This window comes from Chlorocebus sabaeus, chromosome 10 (assembly GCF_047675955.1).
Source record: "Chlorocebus sabaeus isolate Y175 chromosome 10, mChlSab1.0.hap1, whole genome shotgun sequence".
Classification (NCBI taxonomy): domain Eukaryota; kingdom Metazoa; phylum Chordata; class Mammalia; order Primates; family Cercopithecidae; genus Chlorocebus; species Chlorocebus sabaeus.
In genome coordinates this window covers 97,365,452-97,393,403 of record NC_132913.1, presented here as the reverse complement: position 1 = coordinate 97,393,403, position 27,952 = coordinate 97,365,452, and the positions used below count along the sequence as shown (strand labels likewise).

The 27,952-nt window shown below is 38.7% G+C and overlaps 1 protein-coding gene across 13 annotated transcripts in view; it reads right to left on the bottom strand.

The window, feature by feature from the left end:
- Nucleotides 1-27,952, bottom strand: part of UNC80 (unc-80 homolog, NALCN channel complex subunit) — a 230,615-nt gene that overhangs the window by 20,420 nt on the left and 182,243 nt on the right. For all 13 annotated transcript variants that reach the window (XM_038001602.2, XM_038001590.2, XM_038001588.2 and 10 more), the window contains 11 exons: nt 24,570-24,740; nt 20,992-21,084; nt 19,573-19,608; nt 19,020-19,238; nt 10,843-11,043; nt 8,569-8,692; nt 7,500-7,625; nt 6,135-6,258; nt 5,192-5,398; nt 2,182-2,366; nt 1,413-1,578 (listed from right to left, as the gene is read on the bottom strand). In XM_038001602.2, coding sequence (XP_037857530.1) covers nt 1,413-1,578; nt 2,182-2,366; nt 5,192-5,398; nt 6,135-6,258; nt 7,500-7,625; nt 8,569-8,692; nt 10,843-11,043; nt 19,020-19,238; nt 19,573-19,608; nt 20,992-21,084; nt 24,570-24,740 — 1,652 coding nt within the window. The remainder of the gene's footprint in view (nt 1-1,412; nt 1,579-2,181; nt 2,367-5,191; nt 5,399-6,134; nt 6,259-7,499; nt 7,626-8,568; nt 8,693-10,842; nt 11,044-19,019; nt 19,239-19,572; nt 19,609-20,991; nt 21,085-24,569; nt 24,741-27,952) is intronic.

The window sequence follows — 27,952 nt, the reverse complement described above, 5'->3', positions numbered from 1 at the left end:
AGGAAATGCATGGTGAGAATCTTAAATGTCTGCTTCAAAGTCCTCCCTGATCACTTGTAATTTTTAGGAAAGGTTCGTTAAATAATGTGTCTTTATAACAAAGTTGCAAATGAAAGTGGGGATTTTTTATTTTAAAGAATCAATATTGGCCACTGATATAATTAAATAGTTCCCTTGCCAGAGCATAACATCTGTAACAATATTAAATGCTTTGACATTGTTGCCTTTCTTATTGGTTTTCTATTTTATTTTCCAAGGTTGGTAGGATGCAAATTAACTTTGACCTGAATTGTAACTTCCAACTTGGCAATTTTTACGAAGAAATATATCTTATCTGACACAAACATATCAAAGTAATAAATAAGTTGTCTGATGTGAACCCCACAATCAGAATGCATAATCGAAACTGTTCTCATTCTCATTTTCTGGAAATTACAACCTATAAAATACCCCTCATTTCTATGTCAGGTTATTTTATTACAAAGTAGAATATTTGAATGATAATGTTTAAACTTCACCAGGATTATACTTGTCAATTTTTTGTTTTTACCACATTGTCTGCAAAGAATAAAAGCTTTCAAAAGAAAGGAAATAACCCTTCCCTCCCACAAAAAAGAAAACCTATCACATATTACATTTTACTTGTGGATAATGACTGCCCTCTAATGGCAAATAATGTTTTATTTTCCTTCCTCAGTAATCTAAGGATATAAGAAAGCAAGCAATGTACTCTCAAAGAATACCTGTAGAATAATGTAAAATAATGTAAAGAAAGTACCTCCTAGTTTGCCAGCTCTAAGGGAATCCTTCCCCTTCTGTTGTGTGAAAAGTCAAAGGCTTTATAAATCAATCATACAGCTCTGTTGAAAAATCCCCTTACAATAATCATTTTCTATGCGATAGTAGTAAGTTATTTACTTGTAAATTATTTACCTATTTTCTACTGTGTCTGTTTCCTCATTCTTTACAGGGACTTTCAATTATACACCTTGAAGGTATTTGTATAGCTTAAAGGAAATAATCTACCATTAAATAGAAGTTCAATAAATGAATGTCCCCCTTCTCTTTTTCAAAAAGGAAATAAAGATAATAATTTAAACCATTTTTTCTCCAATTAAATATTCAAGAAAGAGATAACTACTAAAATGAAGATTAAAAAATATATAGAAAAGGAAGAAAACTAAATTCTTATGATATCCTTTTAATTTCTATTTCGTTACTGACAAAAGAGGAAGTCAAATCTAGTAGTGGTCAAATGCTAACTTAGTAGAAATCGTCAAATCTAGTAGTGTACCAAAATGGCTAACGTATTCATAGTTCCAAAAAGTGTGGTGACCTGGACGGAGGGATTCTTTGTAGGCTGTGAGTTCCATTAGTCAAAACAAATTCACAATACTCGCAGGCACACTCACCCGATCCACTATGAACTGCCTCTTTTAGAATTTTTAGTTCACTGTTGAACTCAGCAATGAGCGAGCTCTTACACAAAGGGCGTGGTATGAAGCGCCGCTCCAGCTGGTCGGCAATATGCTGCCGGGCAGAAAGCTCTTCATGATTCTCTGCTGGTTGGGCCAGCAGCTGAAAGGAAGGCATAACATTCTCAGGGTCTCAATTTTCCATCAGTAAAATGGGCTAATTGCTGTACCCATTGTTGCGAGGAATAAATAAGGTAATGCATGTGATGTTCCTAGAATGGCACTTTACACAGGAAGTGCTTAATAATTACATTGTTTTAAATCACTACCCTAAGAAATTGGGGCATGAAAAGAACAAACATAGATGGGTACTGGGGGTCTTGGAGGAAAAACATATGTTAAGTATCCTATGTTTTTCATATGTTTATTTAAAATCAGATCTCAGTCATGCCACTGAAGATAGAAGATTCTCCAAACTATTCCACTGTACCAATCTTTTGGGTGGGTAGAGTGGGGGATGACTAGTAGGGAGTGGGCAAAGTTTTACAGACTCCAATAAAGCTCTTACTGTGAAGGTATTTCTAGTGTGAAATTTTATCCTCTGGAATATATTTTTGGGTGGTTTTCTCATCAAGCATAGTATTAACAGGCCCTACTAACTGGCAACAGTAGGTACCATGAGCACTCCTGCCATATTCCTGCCTCAGTAGAGAGCCACACATTTATTCGAGCTTGCCACTTTCAGGAGGAGAAGCACACACCACACCTTGCACTGGATGAAAGGGCGCAAAAGCACAAAGATGGGTATTCGGGTCCGCACGATGAAGTCGAGGAAGTCCCAAAGGGCCAGGCCTCCCACCTTCCGCAGAGCCATTTCCTTCACCTGGAGGCTCAGCCAGTACCACTGGCTTCCGAGCTGCCTCTCAAAGCAGACGAGAATCACCTTCAGCGCTTCACACCGGGAAAAGAGAAAAGTGAGCCTGCGGACCTGTGCTTCAGAGGAACCCAACCTACATCCAGGGCCCTTTTTGCACCTTTAGAAATTTTCTAAATTTCTAAACTCTCTCCCTGTTTCTAAAAACTTCATATGTATTCCCGAGCAAGAGTATTCTGAACATCGAGACAAAAACGTGTACGTTAAGTGTTTTGATTCTGATGAAAAGTACCCAAGTATCTTTCTTAAGTGCATCTTAAGAACTACTATTTTGGAAAATATAGAGCAATGTGGTCGACTGAATTGAAAGGAAAATATTTTATAAACATGATGTGTGGCTAACGCTTTACCTTCCAAAAGTTTTGTCATAATAACTTCATGGTGATATGGAAATATCACTCACATTCTTAGCTAAAACATGGATCTTAAAAATCTTTTCCTTTTTTCTTTTAACCATAAAAATAAATATTTGTGTTACTAAAAGTAAAATAAAACCATGAAGAAGTGCACAAAGTTAAAAAAATTAAGTCCTTTTCCTTCCCAGTTCCCTTCCTGACCCCACACTAAACTGCTCCCCAGAGGTAACCAGTAAATGCGTTCAGTGTATCTTTCCAAAAATAAAAAACACCTCCTTCCTTCATCGCACACTATGTCTATCACTAAACCCTACTAGATTTATTTTTCCGTATCTCTTTCCTCTCAGATTCTGGCAGCCCTTCACAATCTACATTTATTTTTATTTTTCAGGAAGCATATTTCCCAAACCATGTCAGGACAAACCAGAGTATTGTGAAGACGTCAAAGATGATGACAGGAGCTCCCTCTGCCACTACAGCTTTTACCGTGGAGTCTGCCATGGGGCAGTCAAGTGACCTGAGCCTTCTGGACTGTTCTTAACGCCCATCAATCTCAGCACCTAAACAATGTGTATACTAAACACATTTTGATTCTAATTAGGAAAACACAAAAATCTTTCTTAAGGGCATTGAGTGACTAAATGCACAAAGAAATCCAATTCTCTAAAATCCTCAAGAGTCATATATGCCTTTACCATCCTTAGGATGTTTCCAGGAAAGAACCATGCCATGTAACACAGAGAGAGAGATTGCAAGATTCTTTCTTACCCATATACCTCCTCAAAATCTCACTTTTCACAGCAAATGCTCATCTCAATTCCTTTCCCTCAACTAAACAAACAAACAAAAAACAACACTCTTCTTTCTCTACCCTAATTCTGATGATGTTTTCACTGTTACTAAGCCTGTTGGCTCTCTGCCACTCTACTTTCCACCTAAGCTTCCATCAGCCTAACACACAGCAGTGTATAAAAGGGGCTCAAGAACAGAGTCTCATTCTAGCTTTGTCACTTATTAAGATATATGCCTTCAGGCAAGTTATTCAACCTTTCTGGGCCCCAGGCTCTTCACTCCTAAAATGCAAATAACACTAACTTCTTAGAGTTATTGAGAGGATGAGAGGATTCTAGGAGGTAATAGTGTAAAGCACAGAAAACTGCTTGGTGCACAGTAAGTGCTCGAAATAAATGTAAAAATAAACTTAAAATACAGGTTCAGTAGCCTGGCCATGTAACAAAGTAAAAACAACTCTTCACTGAAAAGGCAGACAGTGGAGAGGATGGCAACTCATCAAGTGTCTTCTCATATCCTTCCTGTACATGGTAAACTTCTTTTCTCCGTCATCCTCTGTGCAATCCTAAACTTCATGTAGGGCTCTATGATAGAGCCTAGATTTGAATTCTACTTTGAATACCTTGGCCAACTGAGCATCCATATGGTTTGGTCCTGGGTACATGCATTCCTTGTGTCTTTTTCTTCTTTTTAATTTGCATTGTCAATCCCCTCATTTTCAAACACATCCCATTATAATGCAGTTCAAACATCCCCCATACTCCAAACTCCAAGGACTCATTTTCATCAGTGCGTTTGTGTTCATCTTATACTTCCCACCAATATCTGCTTTGGTGAATTGAAAAATGTCAGGCAATACTTTCTCATTTTTGAAATTCCCCACTGCCAGTGCCCCTTATTCTCAGCGCTATGGTAAGAGTAGTCTTTTCCTTCTTGCCCAGTTCATTCAGGGCTAAAGAGTGGCTTTCCATTGCTCCATGGGTCAGGACCAGGTTAAAGGCAGGACGGGATAATGGGAAAGTAGGAGTCAAAGAGGGAAAGGGATTGGGAAGCCTATGGGAGCAGGACTGGATTGGCCTCACTAGAGTAATGATCAAGGTGGAGATTGAAGACATTTTAAGGGAGGAAAAATAGCTAGTAGGGGGCATAACATATTGCAAGGTCACCAAATCTTGCTGCACAGGATGTAGACTACCCAACTCCAGAACCCCATTTATATAGGTGACAGACCAATGAGCCCCACGTGTTGTGCAATGCTGTGTCTTTGTATACTAGACTGAGTTTAGATCTCATAGCAGCTACCGAATCTCACTAGTGAACTTGTACTTAATCAGCATGGAAGAATCTTTACTGCAGATGCCTTCCTTACAAACCCAGATACTCTTACATAAAACAGCCGAGTAATTTAGGCATGGCAGATGTGAAACCACGTTGTTTTTTGGCATATGTTTACTGAAGGAAACCAGACTCTTTTGCAACGGTAATGTTTCTTGTTCAAGTGGCTTCTTTAAATACATTCTGGATTGAGATTTCTTTAAATATATTCTGGTTTAAGGTCTCTCCAAATTCTTTCTGAGTTAAGTTGGAACTTAACTAATTACATCTAATTATTTATCTATCTAGCTATCTACACATATGTTTTCACATATCTATACATACACATGCACAAACAGAGAGATAAAGAAAGTACCAACCCAAGTATGCTGCTTGGCTGGTGGACTCAGCCAGCCCTTCCCTGCGCAAGTCTTTCCCTGCATCCCCAGGGGTAGAGCAGTGGGCTGGGGAGCTCTCTAACATGAAGTTCTTGCTCCTAGATGTGCTGATGATCCGCGGTGGCAGGAGCACATTGATGACCGTCTGCAGCAGCAGCTGCACCTCAGGCTGCTCCAGCCAGGGACTATCTGAGGGGCAGAATTTGGAAGAGGGAAGTGGAAAGAAAAACATCACAAGGTAGACTGTCCACATTAGATACAGAAAAACTCAGCTCTTTCCAAGTCCAAACTACAACACCCTAGAAATTCAGGTGTTTCCCATCAAGTACAGCTTTACCAATGGACAGAAACAGTGTTCCTGGCACCTGAGTATTTTCTCCATAGTGGGTACCCAAAACCTTGTGGTCTTAGCCAAATGTCTCGCTTACCATTTCAATCTCCTTTCTTTTTGCAGATACTCATGATGCACTGTACTTACATTTGAGATAAACTTTTTTTAAAAGAATCCCACTACCCCTAAGAAGAAAGAGTAATGAAAATACATTGTAATTTAATGATAGTGGCAGGATTTCTGCTAAACCCAGTGTCTGTAGGTTGTACAAGTTTGTTCACCTGTCAATTCTTATATTGTACTTCAATGAATACCATTTTCTCAACTGAATTGAACCACTGTTCCCTGATTTTTGCTGTACTGAAATGTCTTTAAATAGGATGTATCTTCTAAGAAGTAGAGCAGAGAAACTCTGGTCCCAGGTAGCTAAACTGAAAAGAAAGAAAAACTCTTATTCCCTAAGATGACCCTATTTAAATCATTCAGATTGACTTCAGTGATAGCCTTCATGGGAACAGGAAAAAGAAATAGCAGCCTGACATTTAAGAAAACACAACGACAATGATAAATTTCCTTTAGTTAAATTAATCAGACCTTTGCTTCCAGATCCTACTGTGAGCACAAATGGGATGAGCAGATTTAAAAGCATCCCCTCCCTTCGCTCTTGATTGGTGAATGGGGAGATCACATGGCTTAAAGGAAAATCTTCTTTTAAAGCCTGTGCAGCAATAATAGAAAAAAAGATTATTGACCACCACACCCATTTAGTATGTTTGTTTTTACACAGTATGATGGAGACGGTGACTCCCTGCTGGCTGCTCCTGTAAACTATGAGTTCAATTGTCATCTGTAGAGCATACAAGCTTCACCCAAAACTGATACTTTACCATTGTCTTGATATAATTGAGAGCTATATACCTAAAAAGATAGTAACATCTTGAATATTAAATGAAAAAATACTTATGGTCAGGTACAAAAACAACTTCATGTCCCCATTAATTTTCTCTATTTTTCCACCAATAAATATTTTAACAACAAAGGAGAAGGAAGAAAATCAGAACTTCTCACTTGCTCCATTTGGGAGTTATTCCTCTGGCACCTGCCATGAAAGGCCTTCTTCAAGCCAGGAATCAATATGCAATATAGAAAGAAATATGTGATCTTTGTACACAAGTTATTAAAGTGTATCACTTTAGGGATGTCACTCTTCTGCACAGTAGCCATAGCTCTTACTTGATCTCTTTTCTATCATCTACCCATTCTCTGGATGATGAGCCATCAAACTTGGTTGTCAAACAATGGATGGGTCAGTTATCCACTTACATCAGTTGTGCACTTTCCATTGGTTATAGAGCTTTCCAGTGATTTTTCATTCTCTAAAACTGGGTAACACACAGAAATACTCAGGAGACTTGGGATTCTGCAGTTCTGTTTTTTGTTTTTGTTTTTTTGCCTTGGGAATGACTGTTTTAATTTTAAGAAATAAATTAAGGGGGAGAATTTTCTTTTAAAAAGCACACATAATATTCAACCCACAATCATTAAAGAAAATTAAGATATTCAAAGTCCAGTGATAACATTTGAAAGAATTTTATATTGCAATTCTTTCTGAAAATAGTTTAAAACCAGACTGTGAATATTACTGCCTCTTTTAATTAACAATTGTGAGCTGATTATCTGTGAACCATTATTTTGCACACATTTTAAATGACTGAAGCGGTTCCTGAAGTTGTGGCAGGACTAAATGACTCTGCTATATTTGAGATCTCAAGAAGAATTACAGAAGCACAACTTAGGGCCAAGCTCAGGGCTAAAGCTCCAAATCTATAAAAGTTTGGAGATGTTTACACTTTTGTTTCACAGATTTTGCCCAGCCTTTGCAGAAAAAACGAGAACACCATGATCTGGTGCCTCAACCAGCAACTTAATGAGCGTGACAAACAGGTAAGGCAGTCACACCTGTATCTGCAACGCTACAAGCCGGACAACAGCTGTGCTGAAGGGTAGAGGTGGTGAGAGATAAGGGCTGAGATGAAGAAGGGGTAATCCGTCAGCAACACTGGAAGGTCCTACCACTCCCATGACCTGAAATACAAACAGAGCACATGACCAGCCTTGACTATTGCAACTTCATGCAACCGTAGTAAGGGAGTCTCAATGATGATGATAATAAAAATAATAAATTGAAGGTTGGGCATGTTACTTTCAATCATTTCTTTCTTGATGCCTTCTGAAGGCATGTAATGTCTGGAGTCAGATCGAACATTACACTGAATTCAGCCAAGGTTTTGTAGAATGTTGTTTATAGTTAACTATGTAAATAATGAGAGATGAATCAAAAAGCTATTCTAATCAGGAGATTGGACACTTACTAGTGAATTCAAAGGAATGCAGTCAACATTCCTTGATGGAGCAAATACTGACAACAATGATGATGGCAACAGCTCTATTTGCACTAGGCATTCCAACTACAGATTTATTGCTCAGCTAGTGAAGCAGCACGTCCTATTTAATGAGATGCTCTAACATGGTTTCCATACATTTTACAAAACCTTGTCAGGACCAGACTCTAGATATTACATAAACAATTAAAAATTTTTTTTTTCTTCACATAAATCCTAGACTGGCCAACTCATAGTGTCATTTTGCACCATAAAAGAAAAAAATCGTCTTTGCATTTTAAGTTCCCCCACCCAGACTACCTCAACTTCTAGCCAATTGTGCAGGCTCCGCCACCCCACTCTCCAACTGGCAGCCCTCAACTCTCAGCGCAACTTGAAGAGGTGAATTGTCAAAGTAGCGCATGGGAAGCAGCACACCAAAATCCCTTCTGTGTAGGGATGGGTTCCTGGATCTCCCCACACACCACCTTGAAATGTACCTCACTATTTTCAGTGTCACCTGAGCCGTCTGTTTTCATGGGCAGATAGGGGCACAAAGTGGTTGACCTGTAAATCTTCAATTCAGAGAAGTCAATAGCAGAGTTACATTGTACAAAGTTTCATAAGATTGCCACTTGGCTACTCACCAGATTGACACAGACATTGATCAGTGACCTAAGGTGAGGCAGGAAGGATATGATTGGCTGCCTCTGAAGTGTCAAACAAACCCCTTCAATCAAATTGCTGGCAGGCTCCCACTCAACCTGTCGCCTGGAATACAATATAGGCGCCATTAGCGGCTTGGCTCCCTTCTGGAGAGTCTGAAACAAGTGAATGAGACAGTGATTCTGACGCCATCTAAGACAGGATGTGTCTCTGGGATGAAGTTTACCCATATTGTTCCAAAAGCACAGAGCACACTGGGAGGGGAAGAAGATACTGAAAACGTAGCAGAGGCAGGCCTGCCCCATTCGACTAAATCTATTGAAGAAAAAACAAAGATGATGAACGGGTTGCATTTTAATTTCCCTGGTTTTAGCTTTGACAGAGGGTCCTACGACTACCATTGTAGAAAACTGATCACAGGGGTAATTACTCCCAATAGAACTAATCTGACCCCAGCTACATTTCTGAAACCTGTTTATCAGACTACACAGGCCCATCAGTTTTTACACCAGACTACCACTGATTTGATTTATATAGCTTAACTCCTGCCAAGAAGATCACATTAGAAGAAAATAGTTTACTTACACAATGTTCTTTCTTGGCCTCCCAAGAAATGATATGTATTTTTTGGCTACTTTGTATGGTAGTATAAATGGTGTTATTGTATACATAACCCAATTAAATGAATACGGAATTTTCTGTAATAAAAGTCAATCCATTTCATAATTGTCCTAGTACTGAAAGATTCATGCCTATGGCCCCAAAACAAACAACTTGGGCTTTACTGATATTAACAGTATTTCCTTATATTTTCCTGGCAATACTTTCTAAGCTTATATTTCCTAGCAAAATGGGATCTGCAACAACAAATGGAAACATAGTCATAAATGAGGCTATGTGACATCTCCGACACTGAAGGTAACGTGTAGGTCAGGTTCAGCCAACATTTCTTGTGTTGAACTGAGATCACCTAATGAATTTAAATCCAAGCCAACTCCATATTCATAGCATATCTCCCAAGAAAATTGCCTACAACTGACCAAGCCTGTATACTAATCGAGAAATCTACTTTCAGGAAGCATGATGTTCTTCATAGTGGGCTTAATTATATGAGAAATGGGTCATTTTTGGAGATGTTTAACATCTTTAGATATGAAGTATTTAAGAAAGGAATTTATTTCGACACACCCTTGTGAGACAGTTATAAATCTTTGATAAGCCATTTGCTGATAGACACAAATGTTCTATTGGGATCACTAAAGAAATAGTGTTTTGAAACAGGTATTTCCATGCCATTGAAATAATCTTGAAATAATGTATAGGCAGTCATTGCCACGGTATAAAAGAATATAAAAACAAATAATCAATTATTAGAATAAAAATTTTCAATTTGTTTTAATGACTCCTGAAGGCTGGATTAGTTTGAAGGAGATGATGGACTAATATCTGAAAAATTCTGATGAATTGAACATTAAGTGCTATAAATTCTTGGGAAGGAGTTGCACTGATTTTTGGGCTTAGTTTAAAAGGACAGAAAATGTTCTCACTAACCCAAACTTGAAATTTCTGAGTAAGTGGGTTTACCAGTATTAACCTGTTGAACTATCTGCTCACTATCACTATAGTTTCCAAACTCGGTTCACATCTCTGAGTGGTTCAAAAACATCTGCTAATATGTAGGCTACCAATGAATATTTCCCAGGTCACTGAGCAAAATCAAGTGTTAATAGTGTTCATTAGTATCACACTGAATTAGGTTAAAAAGTGAAAATTAGGTGTTTGTTTTCAATCCTGCAAATTTTTAAGCTGCTGCTTGGTGATTATTGTAAAGCTTGGAATTTCTCTAAACTGGTACCTAAATATGTTAACTAGCTACGTTAAATATAGTATTTTGAACATAAAATTCATTTTCTTTTCTCATTAGTTGTTTCATTTATAACGCCTACCCTCCCTTATTTTAAAAGGGATTAAAGGGTACTAATTGAAATTTTTATTTGTATCAGATGAGGAGGGTGACAGCTAAGAAATGGATAGATTTTTCAAGATAAGCACATACACTTTTAAAGAAAATGTTATTTTTCTCAAAATGTAGGCTTTACTACTTAGGCATTCATAGACCCTATTAACCATGCACATATACCAAAGAAAACTTTCAAGTCATTCATTCAACTCCAGAATGATCCACCATCTTAAAAACTGAGAAATCTTAACTTTGACATTTATGATAGCAACAGCTAACTAGGAGGTATTCTCACCTCAAAGTAGGCATCTTATGAATTTTGTTGAACATTCTATCCAATCTTTTTAAAATGAGGATGAGGGCCGGCCTCACTGCCTCAGCTGTCCAGTCAGTAATGGGTAGCATCTCCATGATGTAGCGCCGAAGCCCACGACTCTCCATTGTCTGAGTGTCATATGGTGCCAGCTTCAGAAGGGAGTGTGCAATTTCTGCCAACCTAAAATATATACATGTGTATATATGAATATATAAAATAAGCGTAGAATTACACAATGGGAATTTTTCTACACAGCATCATATTAATCACCCCTTCCAGACCACCTACTCCCTGAACTAAGAACATTCTTCCCAACATCCTCTATCCCTCTGCTCTCCCATATACCAGAACAGTGATACCTACACATCCATATTAAGAGAGAATCATAGAATGTTTCAGAGACGACATGTAAAGAGCATCTGATAAGGAAACTACAATCCAGAGATTAAGGATAGGCCAAATATATTTAGGGAATGTTACTTCTGAGGATGTACATGTATATTATATATATGACATATATGCATATAAAAGAGAACCTAACTTTAATGAACAATAAAATCACTAATATCAAATGTCCTTGGAAATTTCATGGCTTCAGAACTCCCTCAGTACCCATAGTCAAGGTCAAAGCCACCTTATAAAAAATGCTCTTGGTTTTTGTTGCAACCCAAGGAGTTCTTCAGGCTCCATTTCCATTCCTCTCCTTTAAAGCCTCCTCCTCTCTTTTTGTCTTATACATGGATCCTTTCTCTCTGTTGAGATTCTTTATCTAATAGACCCAGTTGTACTGTCTGGATGACATTGGTTTTGGTTGTCTCTACTTCTTAGATTTCCCAACTCGGTTCCATACAGAAACTGCCAGAGGGAAAGTTGTGCTTCCCTCAGGGTTGGCCCAGGCTTGCAGTCACCAGACCCAAGTGTTGATGTTCTAAGTGTTAGATTTTCTGAAGGAGAATTGGCCAAATAGATTAATTGGGCAAATAAGGTTTCTAGTAAATGTAATAGTAAACGAAATAATCTTTAGAACTAGATATGGGGCCGGGCGCGGTGGCTCAAGCCTGTAATCCCAGCACTTTGGGAGGCCGAGACGGGCGGATTACGAGGTCAGGAGATCGAGACCATCCTGGCTAATACAGTGAAACCCCGTCTCTACTAAAAAATACAAAAAAATAGCCGGGTGAGGTGGCGGGCGCCTGTAGTCCCAGCTATAGGGAGGCTGAGGCAGGAGAATGGCACAAACCCGGGAGACGGAGCTTGCAGTGAGCTGCGATCCAGCCACTGCACTCCAGCCTGGGCGAAAGCGCGAGACTCCCTCTCAAAAAAAAAAAAAAAAAAAAAAAAAAGAACTAGATATGGATTACCAATTTCCAAATAATAAACAATACAAATATAAAGATGTACATAGCCTTAAAGCCAACTTAATTTAATTTTGTATGAAGGAGAAAGTATTTAAACACTTTACAGTGGCTCCTGATAAAATGTACTGAGTAGTTCCAGAATGTGTACAAGATAATATTAAGAGGTAATGTATACTCATTCATAAAAATATCGTACAACATGCTGTATGATTTGAGCTTGATTTTTTTTTCCTCAAGAAAAGCTTATATTCTAAAAAATACACCTAAGACACAGTGGCTGAAATGTTCATATTCTTTGTCAAGATACTGAAAATTCATTTGAAAACAAATTTCTTTAGGAAGGGTAATACATTAAGTTACTACCACCCATTATTTGAATCTTTGGCTTCAATCAGTACATGTTGAGTTAGTCAGGCAAAGGATTCTATGGAACTGGAATGTAGGACAGAGGACTCCTGATGGAGGAGGGGAGCAGACAGGCATAACGTTACCTAGGAATGCATGTGTGGATGGCATCAGCAGGAGCAGCCATACCATACATGGAAAGTTTTCAGGATTGTTACTAAAGAGAGGAGGAGATTTGAGATAAACGGAAAAATAAGGTTTGTTTGTTCGTTTGTTTTGACAAGTTTGTACTGGAAAAGCTCTGGAAATAATCCTCCCTGAGTCATGGAATCTTAGGGTTGAAAAAGCTCATAATAGTCATAATGTCCTGTAGGCAGTCAGGTTCACACTGGCACCTCTTATTTATTTTTATTTTTATTTTTTTTAAACACAGCTTAAAAGGAAAATGAAAAAAAATATAATTTCCCAGGACTTCCAATAATCTCATAAATAAGAACTTCTGGCTGGGCGTGGTGGTTCACACCTGTAATCCTAGCACTTTGGGAGGCCGAGGCCAGTGGATCATGAGGTCAGGAGTTCAAGACCAGCCTGGCCAAGATGGTGAAACCCTGTCTCTACTAAAAATACAAAAATTAGCTTGGCGTGGTGGTGGGGGCTCATAATCCCAACTACTCGGGAGGCTGAGGAGATTGTGCCACTGCACTCTAGCCTGGGTGACAGAGCAAGACTCCATCTAAAAATAAAAAAGAACTTCTAAGGTCTGGGCCCAGAAATCTATATATTTTTAACTTTTATTTTGGCAAATCTCAAACATATAAAAAGGTAGAGAGATGAGTATATAGTAAGCCCCCAATATACCCATCACTCAACCTCAGCCTCCCAGGTAGCTGGGACTACAGGTCCACAGCCCCATGCCCGGCTAATTTTTGTAGTTTTTGTAGAGATGGGGTTTTGCTACATTAGTCACGCTGGTTTTGAGCTCCTGGACTCAAGCAATCTGCCTGCCTCAGTCTCCCAAAAGTGCTGGGATTACATGTGTGAGCCACTGTACTCGGCCTACAGTGACTCTTGTTTTACTTATACCCTCAAACACTCCCCCTTTCCCCACCCTAGACTATTTTAAAGTAAATCCCAAGCACCATACCATTTACCCAGACATATTTCAGTATGTGTCTCCAAATTATGGACTGAGAAAAATTAAACACAACACAATATGACATTTAACAAATTAAAAATAATTCTTCTTTTTGAAAAATTCCAATATCCAGTCAGTTTTCAATATTCACACACTATCTCATACTTACTTTTTTTTTTTTTAGAAATTAGGAAAAAAAAGGCCCATAAATTTCAATTTGTTGATGTCTTTAAGTCTCTTTTAATATGTAGATTCCCCCTCTTCTGTACTTTTTTGTTATCTTGACTTTTTTTTTTTTTTTTTTTTTTGAGACGGAGTCTCGCTCTGTTGCCAGGCTGGAGTGCAATGGTGCGATCTCGGCTCACTGCAACCTCTGCCTCCCAGGTACAAGTGATTCTCCTGCCTCAGCCTCCTGAGTAGCTGGGACTACAGGTGTGTGTCACCACGCCCAGCTAATTTTTGTATTTTTAGTAGAGACGAAGATTTCACTATATTGGCCAGGATGGTCTTGATCTCTTGACCTCATGATCTGCCCACCTCGGCCTCCCAAAGTGCTGGGATTACAGGCGTGAATCACCACGCCCGGCCTTATCTTGTTATTTATTAAAGAAATTCTCTGTAGCAACACTCTACTGATTGAATCTCCACGGTGTAATTTAATCTATCCTACTGCCTTTGTATTTAATTCAATTGGAAGTTAAATCCAGGGCCTACATCTGCAGACTCAGTTTTGATTTTTTGGCAAGAGTACTTAGCAGGTGGTGTGTGTGGTGTCTACTTCCGCCAGGAGGTACAGGATTCCTAGTTGTCACTTGTTTTATGATATTAGCTGTTCTTAGTCACTGCACAGATCCACTGACGCATTAGGAGTAGTGCAGTGGTAATATCATATAATTCTTTATCTCACATATTGTAATAAAGAGAAATTGTGATTACTCCAAGAGAACAGAAGAGTGAATAACTGTTTGAAAGGATCTAGAGGGTAAGAGCTCCTCAGTTGATTTTGATAGACATCCTGGTTTACAAATCACAGCCAAGGTCATTACCTCTCTGATTATTTAGAGTGTTCTACAATTGCTTTATGTGACTAGCTCCATGGATAGAAAATTCATTACTGTACAAGGCAACTTATTTCCTCTTTGGAGGTCCACACTGTGAGAGGTTACTTTCATGTTAGGCCTCCAAATTCCCTTTAATTTCTTCCTACTAGGCTTAATTCTGAAAGCATAAATCCAATCCATCTTCTCCATCATGACCCTTCATTATCAAGAAATAGTTATTGTCTCCTAATTCCCACTGTCTTCTCTCCAAACTGAACATATTCACATCGTCCTGGAATTGTGTGTGAATGTGAGTGCTTTAAAGAAATCATTTTAAACGCTTATACATTCTTTTGTTTATCTCTTTCTCATGAATTTGATATACAGAAAATAATTCTTTACTTCTCAGGTTATTTGTGTGACAAATAAGAGTATATCTATATGCACTTATTTCTTTTCTCTTATTATTTTAAAGGTAACATTGAGAAGTGCTTGTGAAATAATCAATCTGTCTATTTTAAGTTTCCAAAGAATACGTAGAGCTGAATTTAAGAGCCATTTTAGGGATTACTACCTGAATTTCTCTAATTCCTGGTCACGTGACAAAATAAATTCATTTTGCACATAAAACAAAATTTCCCTTTCCCACAGTCTTTGCTGTACTATCACATGCATAACCAAAAAACTTTCCTATGGTTCTTTCCCAGTGGGAACACAAGAGATTTTCCCATTGAGAGGGTGAGGGAGAGAGGAAAAGAGAAAGAAAGAAAATGAGAGAGATAGAGACCACACATGAGAGAGAGAGAATTTGCAGATTCTGTTATCCAGCTGCTTTGGCAGCACTGGGTTGGACAAATGAAGCAATACATTTCTGTAGGGCAGAGACTCTATCTAATCAAGAATATTTTCGTCAAGAGCCTTGTAATCAACCATACATTCTGCAAATTCAGAAGTACAGATTGCCTTAGCAATGCTTCTTAACTTGTTGGTTTGATTCGAATTATTTCGGCAAACATTTGTATTTTTTATATCATCCCATTTCTCTTTCTCTTTTTAAAAATCAACTTTTCATTCTTGGGTGACATTATCTATTCTTATAATTTAAGAACGATTTAATACTACCCTCAATTCGCAAATTTATATATTAAGCTCTGACTTCTACATATATTCAAGGGCGCACTTAATTTATAAGAGGAGCCTTAATTACATCCTTTGCTTAGAGTGAGTTCAAAGCATCTGGATCCGCCCCTACTCAGCAACATAGAATATCTCTATTCGGTCAGAGACTATGGCAGGCCTGTCTTTTTCAAAAGGTTGTTGTGAGAAATGGCATTAATAAAGGGCATTTAGTCTAAATATTCCCTGGGCAATAAAAATGTTGCCCTCCTATCGACCCAGGCCATGAAATAGCTGTGCTCTTGAATGACATTATCCTGGCTTCAGATCAATTGCTTTTGCTGAACTGCATTATGACATTGTGCCAACTTTATATACTAACAGGCATCCAGCCATGTACAACCAGCACTTTACCTACTATAGGGATGTCTGTTCTCACCACTCTTTCCTTTAACAAACACCAACCAGGAGACTGTTGAAGCTCAGAAAGCAATACCCCAAAATGAAGACCTCAGAACCCAAAGTGTTTCACTGATCTTCTCCTGCCCTCCTCTCTGTGGCCTCTCATTCTTTTCCAAGGCTAGCCATGGAAACTGGAGACCCTTTTCCTCAAAGCAGGTCATTGAAACCAGAACCCTTTTTCCTGAAGCCAGCCATAAAACTTAAAGATATTACACTAATTTTCCCCTATCTTTCTGTGTAAAAACTAGCCATACAGAAACTGTCTGACCCATCTTGTTTGACTGTAGGTCATAAGAACACCCCCTTTCCAGAAACGGTCTTGCCCCATTCCCAGAAGGAAGGAATGCTAACCAGAAAGGCCAAGAAGAATCTAAAAGCACAGGCCATGTTGGGTTTCCTCACTTGGTCTAATGAGATCATACCCTTTTTGTCCAATCATATTTATACATGGCTATCCATACTTTGTTAAACAAAAATGGAGAGCTTCCCCTGTATTTTTGGGTCTTCATCCTGAAGGCTCCTGTGTCAGGTAAAACTATGATCAAATACATTTTCATGCTTTTTGATTATTATCTGTCTTTTATCAGTTGATTTTCAGCAAACCTTCAGAGAGTCAAGGGGAAAATTTCCCTTGGCCCCTACAATATTTTTCTTGTTCTTCATATTTTAAAAAAGTATTGTTTCACCGAGCAACTGTTTTGTTTTTAACTTATTTATATTATGATTTTGTAATTACTCTTTTTTTCACTCATTGCTTTGATAACTAAGAAAGTCAAATTTATGGTTCACGAATAAAATCTAATATGATCTTATATTGATCTCCTGTGCTAATCTTATCATAAAGATAATTAACTCCTTGAAAATCTTACACATTATCCTGACTCTATAATTTGTATATACTCTCCCTTCATATATTTGCTGAGTTGCCTCAAATCCTTTACATAATAATACATAAATGCCTATGCGATTATAGTACTTGCAACTTTGTATTATAGTTATTTTCTTATGTGCCTCTTGCATTGAGCCGTGATAATCTTGAAGACCAGGACCTTAGTTTACATTCCCAGTGTTTAACATAGTATTTGGACCATTCTCATTAGCATTAGTATCTATTGTGTCCAGATCAGTGCCAGGCACGGAGCTAAATCATTTCTAGTTCATTTAACCTTTAATAGGTATTGGCCTCTAGAGGGAGCTCCAGGCCTCTCTGACTCTTGCTGTCCCCTCCCTCCAAATGCCCTAAGGAAGACCATCAGGTTATGGGACAGTCACTATCTCATAGTCTCTCTCTCTCTCTCTCTCTCTCTTTCTCTCTCACACACACACACACACACACACACACACACACACCCCTATCTTTTAGGAATATTTTTCCCTTTCTTTCACAAAATGGCCATTGGTCATAGTGATTTTCTGACTCTGGGAATGTGATGTTTCTCTGTTCACAGAATCGCTTAGGTCAGCTAGAGAAGACCAGTGGAAAAGGAAGTGGAGGGGCTGAATAGATCCCTAGGTTGCTATGACAGCAGGACCTTGACACTCCAAATGTCCCTCCCCTTCCTCTGAAGGCTCCCTTCTAGGAGCTGAACTTTTCAGTGTGAAATAAGCTCTTCCTCATTACTGCACAGCAGGGAGTGTGAACTCCAGTGAGGCCCTGGGGTTCTCCAGGGCAATGCTGGGTGTGAGTCTGCAATTCAAAGAATGTGAAATTACACTGGAAGAAAAAGAACCTGCGTTCACTATACATTTCTGTCTTCTCATTTTCCTTCATTGAGTACTTCCTAAATTAAAAAAAGGCAATAACCAGGAAACTGTGAGTTTTGCCAAATTGCAACATTATTTGGAAGTGGCTGGACCTAACTCTACCTTAACCTTTATAGATACATTAAATTTTCCAAGTGAATCTTCTGATATCCCTGACATTTTTCTTTGAAGGGATTTTCATCACCCTTAACAAACGATTATAAATCTGAATAGAAGGTCTTCTGGAATCACGTTCCTTTTGAAACACAAATACAGCCTTTAGCATGAATTTCATGTGAAATAGCAACTCTGTAGGAAGATGAAATATGAGTGCACAGGGATATAATTCTGGGGCCTTTCCCTAGCACACTAAGAGCAAAACATGTAAATGACAACTGGCCTCATCTAGTTCAGAATTCTTACCAGGACACATTTTTTTAATCGTTGGAAGGCTGTTTATATAAAGGGGATATATATAAACAAGTTGGCTGAGTTAAAACTGCTTACTTTCCTGCAGGGTTCATTACAGGCTTTTTAGGGGCCCTAGAAGCAGAAAGCAGTTGTGCATTCCTCATGTAAAATAACACAGAAGAAACATCCAATTCTTGTGAAAAATTAGAATCTGGGCAGTAAATAGTAGTGAGAAGAAGGCTACTTTTCTAAGAATTAAGGTGATAAAATTTCCCTTTGTTTCTCTTTTATTGAGAAGCGAACATATAAACTATGCTTTTCTGTCTTAAGAACATTTTCCCCTTGTCCACCCTAATATCCTGTTTGATGGACTTAATGCACACTTGACCAGAGGGTTCTGTATGATGTGTACCTAAGTCACAGGAAACAAATCTTTCTATCTTAAGTGTTTTTCCTGGAGGATGCCCACTCTCAACCCAACACACACATTCAGACACGTGGGCCAAGCTGTGTTCACACTTGGGGCAGGGAAAGCGAGGCCAGTACCTCATGTGAGACTTCACATCCAGCAATTCCAGGGCAGTGACCCGAGGCTCCCCAGCCAGATTTTGCAAGATCTTCAGCCGCGGCCCACAGTGCTTATAGAACTCTGTGCAAATATTCAGTAAGGACTCCCGGGGTCTTCTGAACTCTTCCCGAGCAATTCGTTCATCCAGTTCCTCTCTGGGAAGGCCTTGCCCTTCCTCCAGTAAATGAAGGTTTTCCCTGGGAAATTGTAAAAGATTAACTAGGGGTCTCAAAATGTACTCATGTGGCAGTTGTGAGAAGAGGGTATTACACCGAAGAAAAATGTAAGAATCCTAATGAGTTAATGAATCAGTAGGATGAGGCCAAGGAGAACCTCATCTGAAGGATAAAGAAAACTTCTCAGCCTAGAACAGATTGTCATCCCAAATTGTAGTAAAGCTACTTTTTGGGGTTTACCCGGAAATAGTATGTTATTCGTCAAACGAAATCTAACAGAGCCATAAACCAGTTTAAAAGGCAATCATCTCAAGATGTCAGAATTGGTATGAAATTAGAGCAAGTTTTTCTGTACCTGATAAAGTGCAGTTTGGCTCCTTGTTCCTGGTACCTGGGAGTTAGAGAAACAGTCTACATAACTATTAGAGCAAGAATGGGGTCCTTTGGTTGGGACTTCTTATAGACTTCTTCATATGACAAGTCCTTGAAGCTATATATTTTGATAAGCTCACAAATATACATATATTACTCCTAAAGTATAAAAGCTTTATCTTTCATGTGGCTACCACATATACTGCAATTACAGCTGCTACAAAAGCTGTTTTATTGTTGTGTGATTTGGGTAAAGACAACAATTATAAAAATATATACAAACTCATGGAATATAGCCAGATGAGATTAATTTTTGGACATTTTGAAATTTAAGTTATAGTTTTAATACCATGTGCTCTGTCTTAAGTGATGGGAAGGAGAATCATGGCTGACTTCCTTTCAGTTCTGGAGATTTACTGCTTTGTGATTCATGGATATTAAGACTTTAGAAGCCCTCTTTCTTCTTTAGAAGCCCTCATTTAACCCAATGAGCCTAGAGAAGTCCCTAAATATCATTTAAACTACAGTATATCATTTTCCCTTAATATAGGAAATTGAGGCATGAGTTAACCATCACACCAGGCAATTTATAGCTGGATTTGGAATTTATTTTTGTTTTATTCTTAATATGAATATATATGATGAGCAGGGAATTAACTTTACATGAATAATGATACACACTTAAAAATAGACTTCAGAGAGAGTGAAAATTTATTGAATTTCTCCTTATGATTTCCATGCCAACTACTTCATACTGGGAAAAGAGAACTTTTTCTTAAGCTGATTCTTGGTTTGCCCTATCTTAAATCTTCCTTGTAGGAGGAAGCTAATTAGGTTTTTGTGTATTTCAGAATATTTAAAGCTAACACAGATGGAATGAAACGGGTAAAATATTAACTAGTATAACCAGTAGCTGAGTTACACCAAAACAAGAGAAGGAGATTAAGTTAACAACCATGAAAAGCATCATCTGAGGGCATATGTCAAAGTTTGGATGAAATGTCTGCAGAAAATCTGTCCAGATGAAGGTAAGTTGACTCTTAGTGCCCTGGGAATGAGAAACCACCTCCTGATTATTATTGTTTATTTGCCTTTTGTTGAAGGCAAATGAAACAACACTGGACTAGTTCAAAGACCACCCAGGAGGCAGAGAACATCTAGCAGGCTCAAGCAAACAAAACAACACAAATGCCTATTTATGAAGTTGGTTTAGATTTCTCTGGCAATTTCAAAAGAAGCCTTGGTATTTTCTTGTAACTCTAAACTCTCACCTTCTTTTCTTTTCCTTGGAGGTTTTCACACTCAATATTGACTATTTTCAGGATTCCTTTCATTCGCAACAGCTGACATTTGGGTTGTATGAAATTGAGAGACCATAGAAGAATAAGGGCCAGTGAATTACCTGGTGTTCACCCCAGATGACATGGTGTGATTGGCTGTGGTGGTTCCCTTATGACCTTGGTCACACCTGCTCATCTGTGGGGCTGTCATGGGCCTGTAACAATGACAGTAATCATCACAGCAAAACAACAACAACAGAAGTGGAAACATTTATTAAATCCTCAAGTTACTGAAGCACACATAAGTTTTAAGTTAGTTTTAGAGTCTTCAAAAGACAGGCTGTCTAGCTTTGGGCTTTTCTGTTTGTTCTGAGAGGCACTTTAAAGGAACATTGATTCCCAGGGGTTTATAAGCTCATCATGATTTAATTTCTTCCACTTCTTGGTTCTGAGTAATAAACAAAATGACTCTTCCAACAAGACATTTATGAAATATCTACAGACTTCTAAGTCTGTACCAGTTGAGAGTTAAGAGCTCATTCTTCAGTTTTACTGGGTAGTTCACCACTCTAGATGATAAGTAAAAGGCAAGGATGTATATACCACTTTGGCCACCTACACTACAACTACATTATCTACATTAACTACACCTACATTATCAACTACTCTATTTTTTCTGAGAAACTATCAAAGAATAAAAGAATTCTCCTAGTCACATCACACCTAAGGCTACCCAGGAAAGTGAGTAAATTAGTATCTATTGTAAGTCAGTAATTTAGATGGTGAGTAATAGATCTGAATTGTCTCATTTTATATCTGCCGGATTTACTTTAAATAATAGGTAAAATTTGCCTCTGTATTGGCATCTAGGACGAAAAAGGCATAATGCAGTTTTTTAAAGCAACTGCTTTTATGAAATCATCAAGGCTTGCTTCTTTGTTGCTTACTTTCTGTGTGCTGGGGATGGCTAGAAAGTAAGCTTTTAACAATCACACCAGATCTCCTTGTCCTGTGCCTGTTGTGATAGACACAATTTAGAGATGGCTCCCAATATCTTTGCCCCGTGGTGTTACTCTAGTGATTATGTTACATTATGTGGCCAAAAGGGGGAGTGTCTGCATAGGCCTAATCTAATCATACCAACCCTTCAAAAGCAGAGTCTTCTCTGGCTGGGGGCAGAGAGATTTGAAGCATAAAGATTCAAGGTGCTATTGCTGGCTGGAAGGTAGAGGGGAGAATGTGAGAAGAAATGCAGGTGCCTTCTCAATGCAGAGTGGGGCCTGGCTGACAGCCAGCCAGGAAATGGGACCTCAGACCTAAAGCTGCATGGAACTAGATTCTGCCAAAAAATTGAATGAGCTTGGAAGTTCATTCTTCCCTAGTGCCTTCAGATAAAAGTTCAGACTAGCTGACAACTTGACTTCCACCTTGAGAAACCCTGAGCAGAGAATCCAGCTGAGCCTGTCTGGACTCCTGGCCTACACAACTGTGAGACAATAAGTGGGTTTTGCTTAAAGGCTGTAAGTTTGTATAACATGTTATACTACAGTTAAAACTAATGTACTTGTGATATATTTATGTAATACTACCTATACAATTGTTAAATTTCTTTTGTCGTGAGTTTAAAAAAAACTAGGAATGTGGAGAAATTAGGGGATTCTTACCTTCTTTTTGTAAACACAGTGAAGCCAATTTTGGTTTGAGTAACTACTACCAACGAATGAGGCTAGTCTTCTCTGCCAAAAGAATATTAAATGCACTGAAATATTTAAAGCCACAGAATTTTAAATGCCAGAGCTCCATCCATAACTCTTTGTGACATTTTGAGTAAGTCAGTTTTGGATAAGTTAATTGACTTATCCTTATAAAAAGGTATAGAAATGAGGAAAGCTTTAACATTATGTAATATGAGGAGAAATAGGCTGACCATGGTGGCTCACACCTGTAATCCCAGCACTCTGGGAGGCCAAGGTGGGCGGATCACTTGAGGCCAGGAGTTCAAGACCAGGCTGGCCAACATGGGGCAACCCCGTCTCTACTAAAAATACAAAAATTATCCGGGCGTGGTGGCACATGCCTATAATCCCAGCTTTTTGCAGGACTGAGGCATGAGAATTGCTTAAACCTGGGAGGCAGAGGTTGCAGTGAACCAAGATCATGCCAGTGAACTCCAGCCTGGGTGACAGAGTGAGTCTCTCTCTTTCTCTCTCTCTCTCTGTCTCTCTCTCTATATATATATCTATATATAGATATACAGATATAGATAACTATATATCTGTATCTGTACATATAGATATAGATATAAAATAGAAATACAGTGGCAATTGGAAACTACTGACTGCTTTTCTTTCCGCTAGTTGTAGGAAAAAGCTAGTTATATAACCAGATGGGTACAGAAGGAAGAGTGTAAGTCTTTCCTTCCTCTTTAGGATATTCTTCTGGGACTTTCATGAAACCATCAGCAATAGCATAGAAAACTCTCTCTCCTTGGAGGAGGCAATTTGTCATGGCTTTCTGCACCAACTCTTCCCATTTCCTTAGATTAGGTGCATATGAACATTTCAGGATGATAGTCTACAGAAGGCTTTTGGGCAATATTCTGCTTGTCTAGTTTGGCAATGTAGCTCATGATTAGAAACTAAACATCTATTGATGTTAATGAATTACAATCCCACTTTCTGTCTTTCTTGCTGATGCATGCTGAAAAAGTCCTTGGACTAAAGGGCTTCCCCCTTACCAACACAGCAAGATGGGACTGGGGGAGTTGGTGCCTTTTGGTGGAGGCATAGACAATTTCACACTAAGGATCTGGAACTTTAGATTGGACACACAGCATGGCAGAATGGAATGGAGGAGCAAAGGTAAAAGGTTTCCCCATCCCTATCCTGGGGAAGAATATTTCCTGGCAGCTAATTTAGATGGGAATGGAGCAGGAAAGTCCATCATATGCATAGTGTCCTGCATTCACCTTCCCCGCTCAGATTTTATTATTTTTGTCTCATCCAGGGCTCCCTGCCTGCCCCTTTCCTGCCATATGGCAGTTTAGTGACTCTGCTTCTGTACCTAAGCATCTTGTGACAGGACTAACTGCTTGAACTTTGTTTAGGGCTGAACTCTGGTGCCAATTTACCTTACCATTCCCAAATTTCTCAACTCCCAGAATTGTTTAGTCCTGTCCCACAGAGAATCTATTAATTCTAATAGTAGGACAACATTCTGCTGTTTATACTGGTTATGTAGTTTCTGAAATTATAGTTAAAAAACACAACACTTCACAAACAGTAAAATAATAAAAGAATACTTAGTTGGAATTGTAAGCATTCCATGTCTCATAAAATAATATAATAACTAATAAAAATGTAGATTACCTCTTTAAATTCACTAAATTGGCCTTCTTACACAAGACGTGTTTACCACTGGGTTATAACTGCTGGAGAAGCTCAGCAAGCTATATGCAAATGTGTGTTTAGCAATGATAGTAAGAATATTATTACTATTATTACTACTACTACTAATCAGAGTGCTTAACATTATTTATTCAAATAACTCAAGAACTGTTCACAGTTATAAGGCATAAAGGACTGAGTTTAGGAGGTATCTGTAAATAAAGATTGGGTTTTAGATTTTTACCCATCACATTTTTTTTTTCCAGTGGATACATATGACGTAAGGCTGCAGCTATTTCTGCCAATGGGATTACCTGGTGAGGACCTCTACACTGTATAAAAGGGCCTGTAGGGACGTCGCAAGAGCAGCAGTGGCCGCAATCTCCTCTCGGGCAGCAGGTACTGTCTCCACCTGTGATGTCTGCCTCTTTAGCTTTTGTAGGTAACATGGAACTAAGGCTTCCAAGACCATCAGCATCTGAAGACTTTAAGCGACAGAAAGAAAACCGAGTCACCTTTTACATTCTACTTTTGTTGGTTGCGTCACATTTAGGAGCATAGAACAATGAAAAGCATCTAGAGATATAATGAATTCTAAGCCCCCTTGCCTCTCCAAATCAAAAGTAGTTAAAGCTGCTGGAAATGTTGACCAACAATTATTAATTCACTAACCACCTGCTAAAAGGTGACGAATCTTGCCTTAAAGAAACATGTGATCTAGTCAGGGGAATTAGCCATATATACAAATAAATGGTTGAAAGAATAACAGAATGATAATAGGTGGAGCTATACAGTCCATCTACAGAAACAGGCTTCAGAACAAAACTTCAGTTCAGGAGTTTGCTGAGAGTGATTTTCCAGCTGCAACAATTTTGAGACAACATAAAACCCTTTCATGGGAGGCTGGCTTCCTAAGCTTAAGGAATTAAATAGCAAACAATGTTGGAAACAGCCATTATGATGAGGTCTGACAATGCCTGCTTACCAACGTGAATGAACACCACTCACTGGATAGGGCCCACACTCAATTTAGTATTGGGGTGTCGGAAATACCTTGAAGGGGAAATGGAGATTAAGTAGTTATTATGCAAAGTGGGTTTTCCCCTCTAAAGTTGTAAAGTGTATAACACCATCAATGTAAAATTTTTTTTTTTTTTGAGACAAAGTCTCACTCTGTCAGTCGCCCAGACTGCAGTGCAGTGGCATGATTTCGGCTCACTGCAGCCTCTGCCTGGGTTCAAGTGATTCTCCTGCCTCAGCCTCCCCAGTAGCTGGGATTATAGGTGTGCGCTACAGTGCCCGGATAATTTTTGTAGTTTTGGTAGAGACAGGGTTTCACCATGTTGGCCACGCTGGTCTCAAACTATTGGCCTCAAGCAATCTTCCTGCCTTGGCCTCCCAAAGATCTGGGATTACAGGCATGAACCACCGCACCCAGCCATCTTTTGTTTAGAGATTCCCCAATCATGTTAAAATTTACAAATTGTGGGTTCTAGAAAACAGCAGGGATCGGTTGATATCCCAGAGAATCTGAAATCAAGTTTCTTTGATCCATTCTTTTCCCTACAGATACCAATGAGTTTTTGCTATGCTCTTTAAAATACTGAATACTGGTTTCTGGTAATATAATTTTGCCTATAATGTGTGCTCTACAAGCAGGAAATGGCAATTATCAGAATTTGATGGGTATGGAGAAAGAGCTATGATACTTTTTTGAGTTCTCCTATTTTTCGGCAACTTAAAAAAGGAGGCAAGAAGTCGGTTCTGCTTTCTGTAATAATAAAAAGTACCTTGCTGCAGACTAATTGTCTCACTAGAAAGGGTGGACAAAATTTTTAAAACATACTGAAGGTATCAGGTAGAAGCTAAGGTTAGCAGATATCTTTTGTAGGTACCAGACTTCTAGGGGAAAGAAGGCTTCTTCGGTTCATCCAGACATTGTGCAGCACTCTTTTTTTCTAGGCATCTGCTACTTTGTAAATTGCTTAGGGCCAAAAGGCTGAGGAAAAATCTAGGCAGAAATGTCAGCTAAGAGCTATGAAGCTAAGCAGAATTTTCAGTAGCCTCATAATGGCGAAGAAATATATACTGGAGTTCAGGGACTTTCAAAGAAGAGTTAGACCCATGGAAGGCTGTATCCTAGGAGTGTGAAATAAATAGAACAGCCCTTACAAAGACTGGAACCCAACTTTAAATCAAATGAATCACAGACTGAATTAAAATGATCTGCCCTACCACAATTCCTAGTCAGAGAGTAGAATGAATCATTTTTGGAGGAAGATAACATCGGGTAGATCCTCAACACATTTCCAACTTTTTTAAATGCAATACTCAGTAGTCAAAATTACCTAGTCCTGCTAAAACTAAGTGATCAAAATCCAAAGAAAGGAACAGACAATACAAACAGAGCCACAAGTGATCTATGTATTAAAGTTATCAGAGACAGATTTTTATAAAATAATGATTAAAATGTTAAATAAGAGAAATAACAAAATGGATAATTTCATCAAAACTCTGAAATCTATTAAAAAAGTGGAAATTCTACAACTGAAGACTGAAATATTTGAAATTAAAAACCTGAAAGATAAGTGTTAATGATAGATTAGATACAGGAAGAGATGAGTGTGAACTGTAATAAAGAACAATGGAAAACATCAAGACAGAAGAACAGAGGGGAGAAATGATAGAAAACACAGGAAAGAACATAACAGACATATACAGAGTACAGGGTTAAGGAAGAAAAAAATATATATATACATAAATGGAGAGGGCAGAGAAAATGCGATAAAGGTAATATTTGAAGAGTTATTTGCCAAATTTTCTAAAATTGTTGAAAGCTATCAAGCTTTATATTCAGGAAACACTATGAACACCAAGAAGTATAAATACAAAGAAAACTCACAACTAGGCACACCACAGTGAAACTGCTTAAAACCCAAGGCAAAGAGAAAATGTTAAAAGTAGCCAGAGAAAAAGACACATTAGGGTGGGGCACGGTGGCTCACACCTGTAATCCCAACACTTTGGGAGGCTGAGGTGGGCAGATCACGAGGTCAGGAGTTTGAGATCAGTCTGGCCAACATGGTGAAACCTCATCTCTACTAAAAATATAAAAATTTAGCTGGGTGTGGTGGTGCATGACTGCAGTCCCAGCTACTTGGGAGGCTGAGGCACGAGAATCACTTGAATCCAGGAGGCGGAGGTTGTGGTGAGCTGAGATCGTGCCACTGCACTCCAGCCTGGGCGACAGAGCGAGATTCCATCTCAAAAGAGGAAAAAACAAAAAGAAAAAAAGAAAAGGACACATTAAATTCAAATGTGCAATAAGATCTAATACTGATTTTTCAACAGATATGATAAGTCAGTAGAAAATGGAATATCTTCTTTTTTATTTTGTTAGTTAATTAATTCATTTTTTGAGGCAAGGTCTTGCTCTGTTGACCAGGTTGGAATGCGGTGGTGCAGTCTCAGCTCACTGCAGCCTTATCCTGGGCTCAAGCAATCCTCCCACCTTAGCCTCTTGAGTAGCTGGGACCATAGACATGCACCACCATGCCCCGCTCATTTTTGTATTTTTTGTAGAGATGGGGTTTTGCCACGTTGCCCAGGTTGATCTCAAATTCCCGAACTCATGCACTCCGCCTGCTTTGGCCTCGCAATGTGCTGGGATTACAGGCATGAGCTACCGCACCTGGCC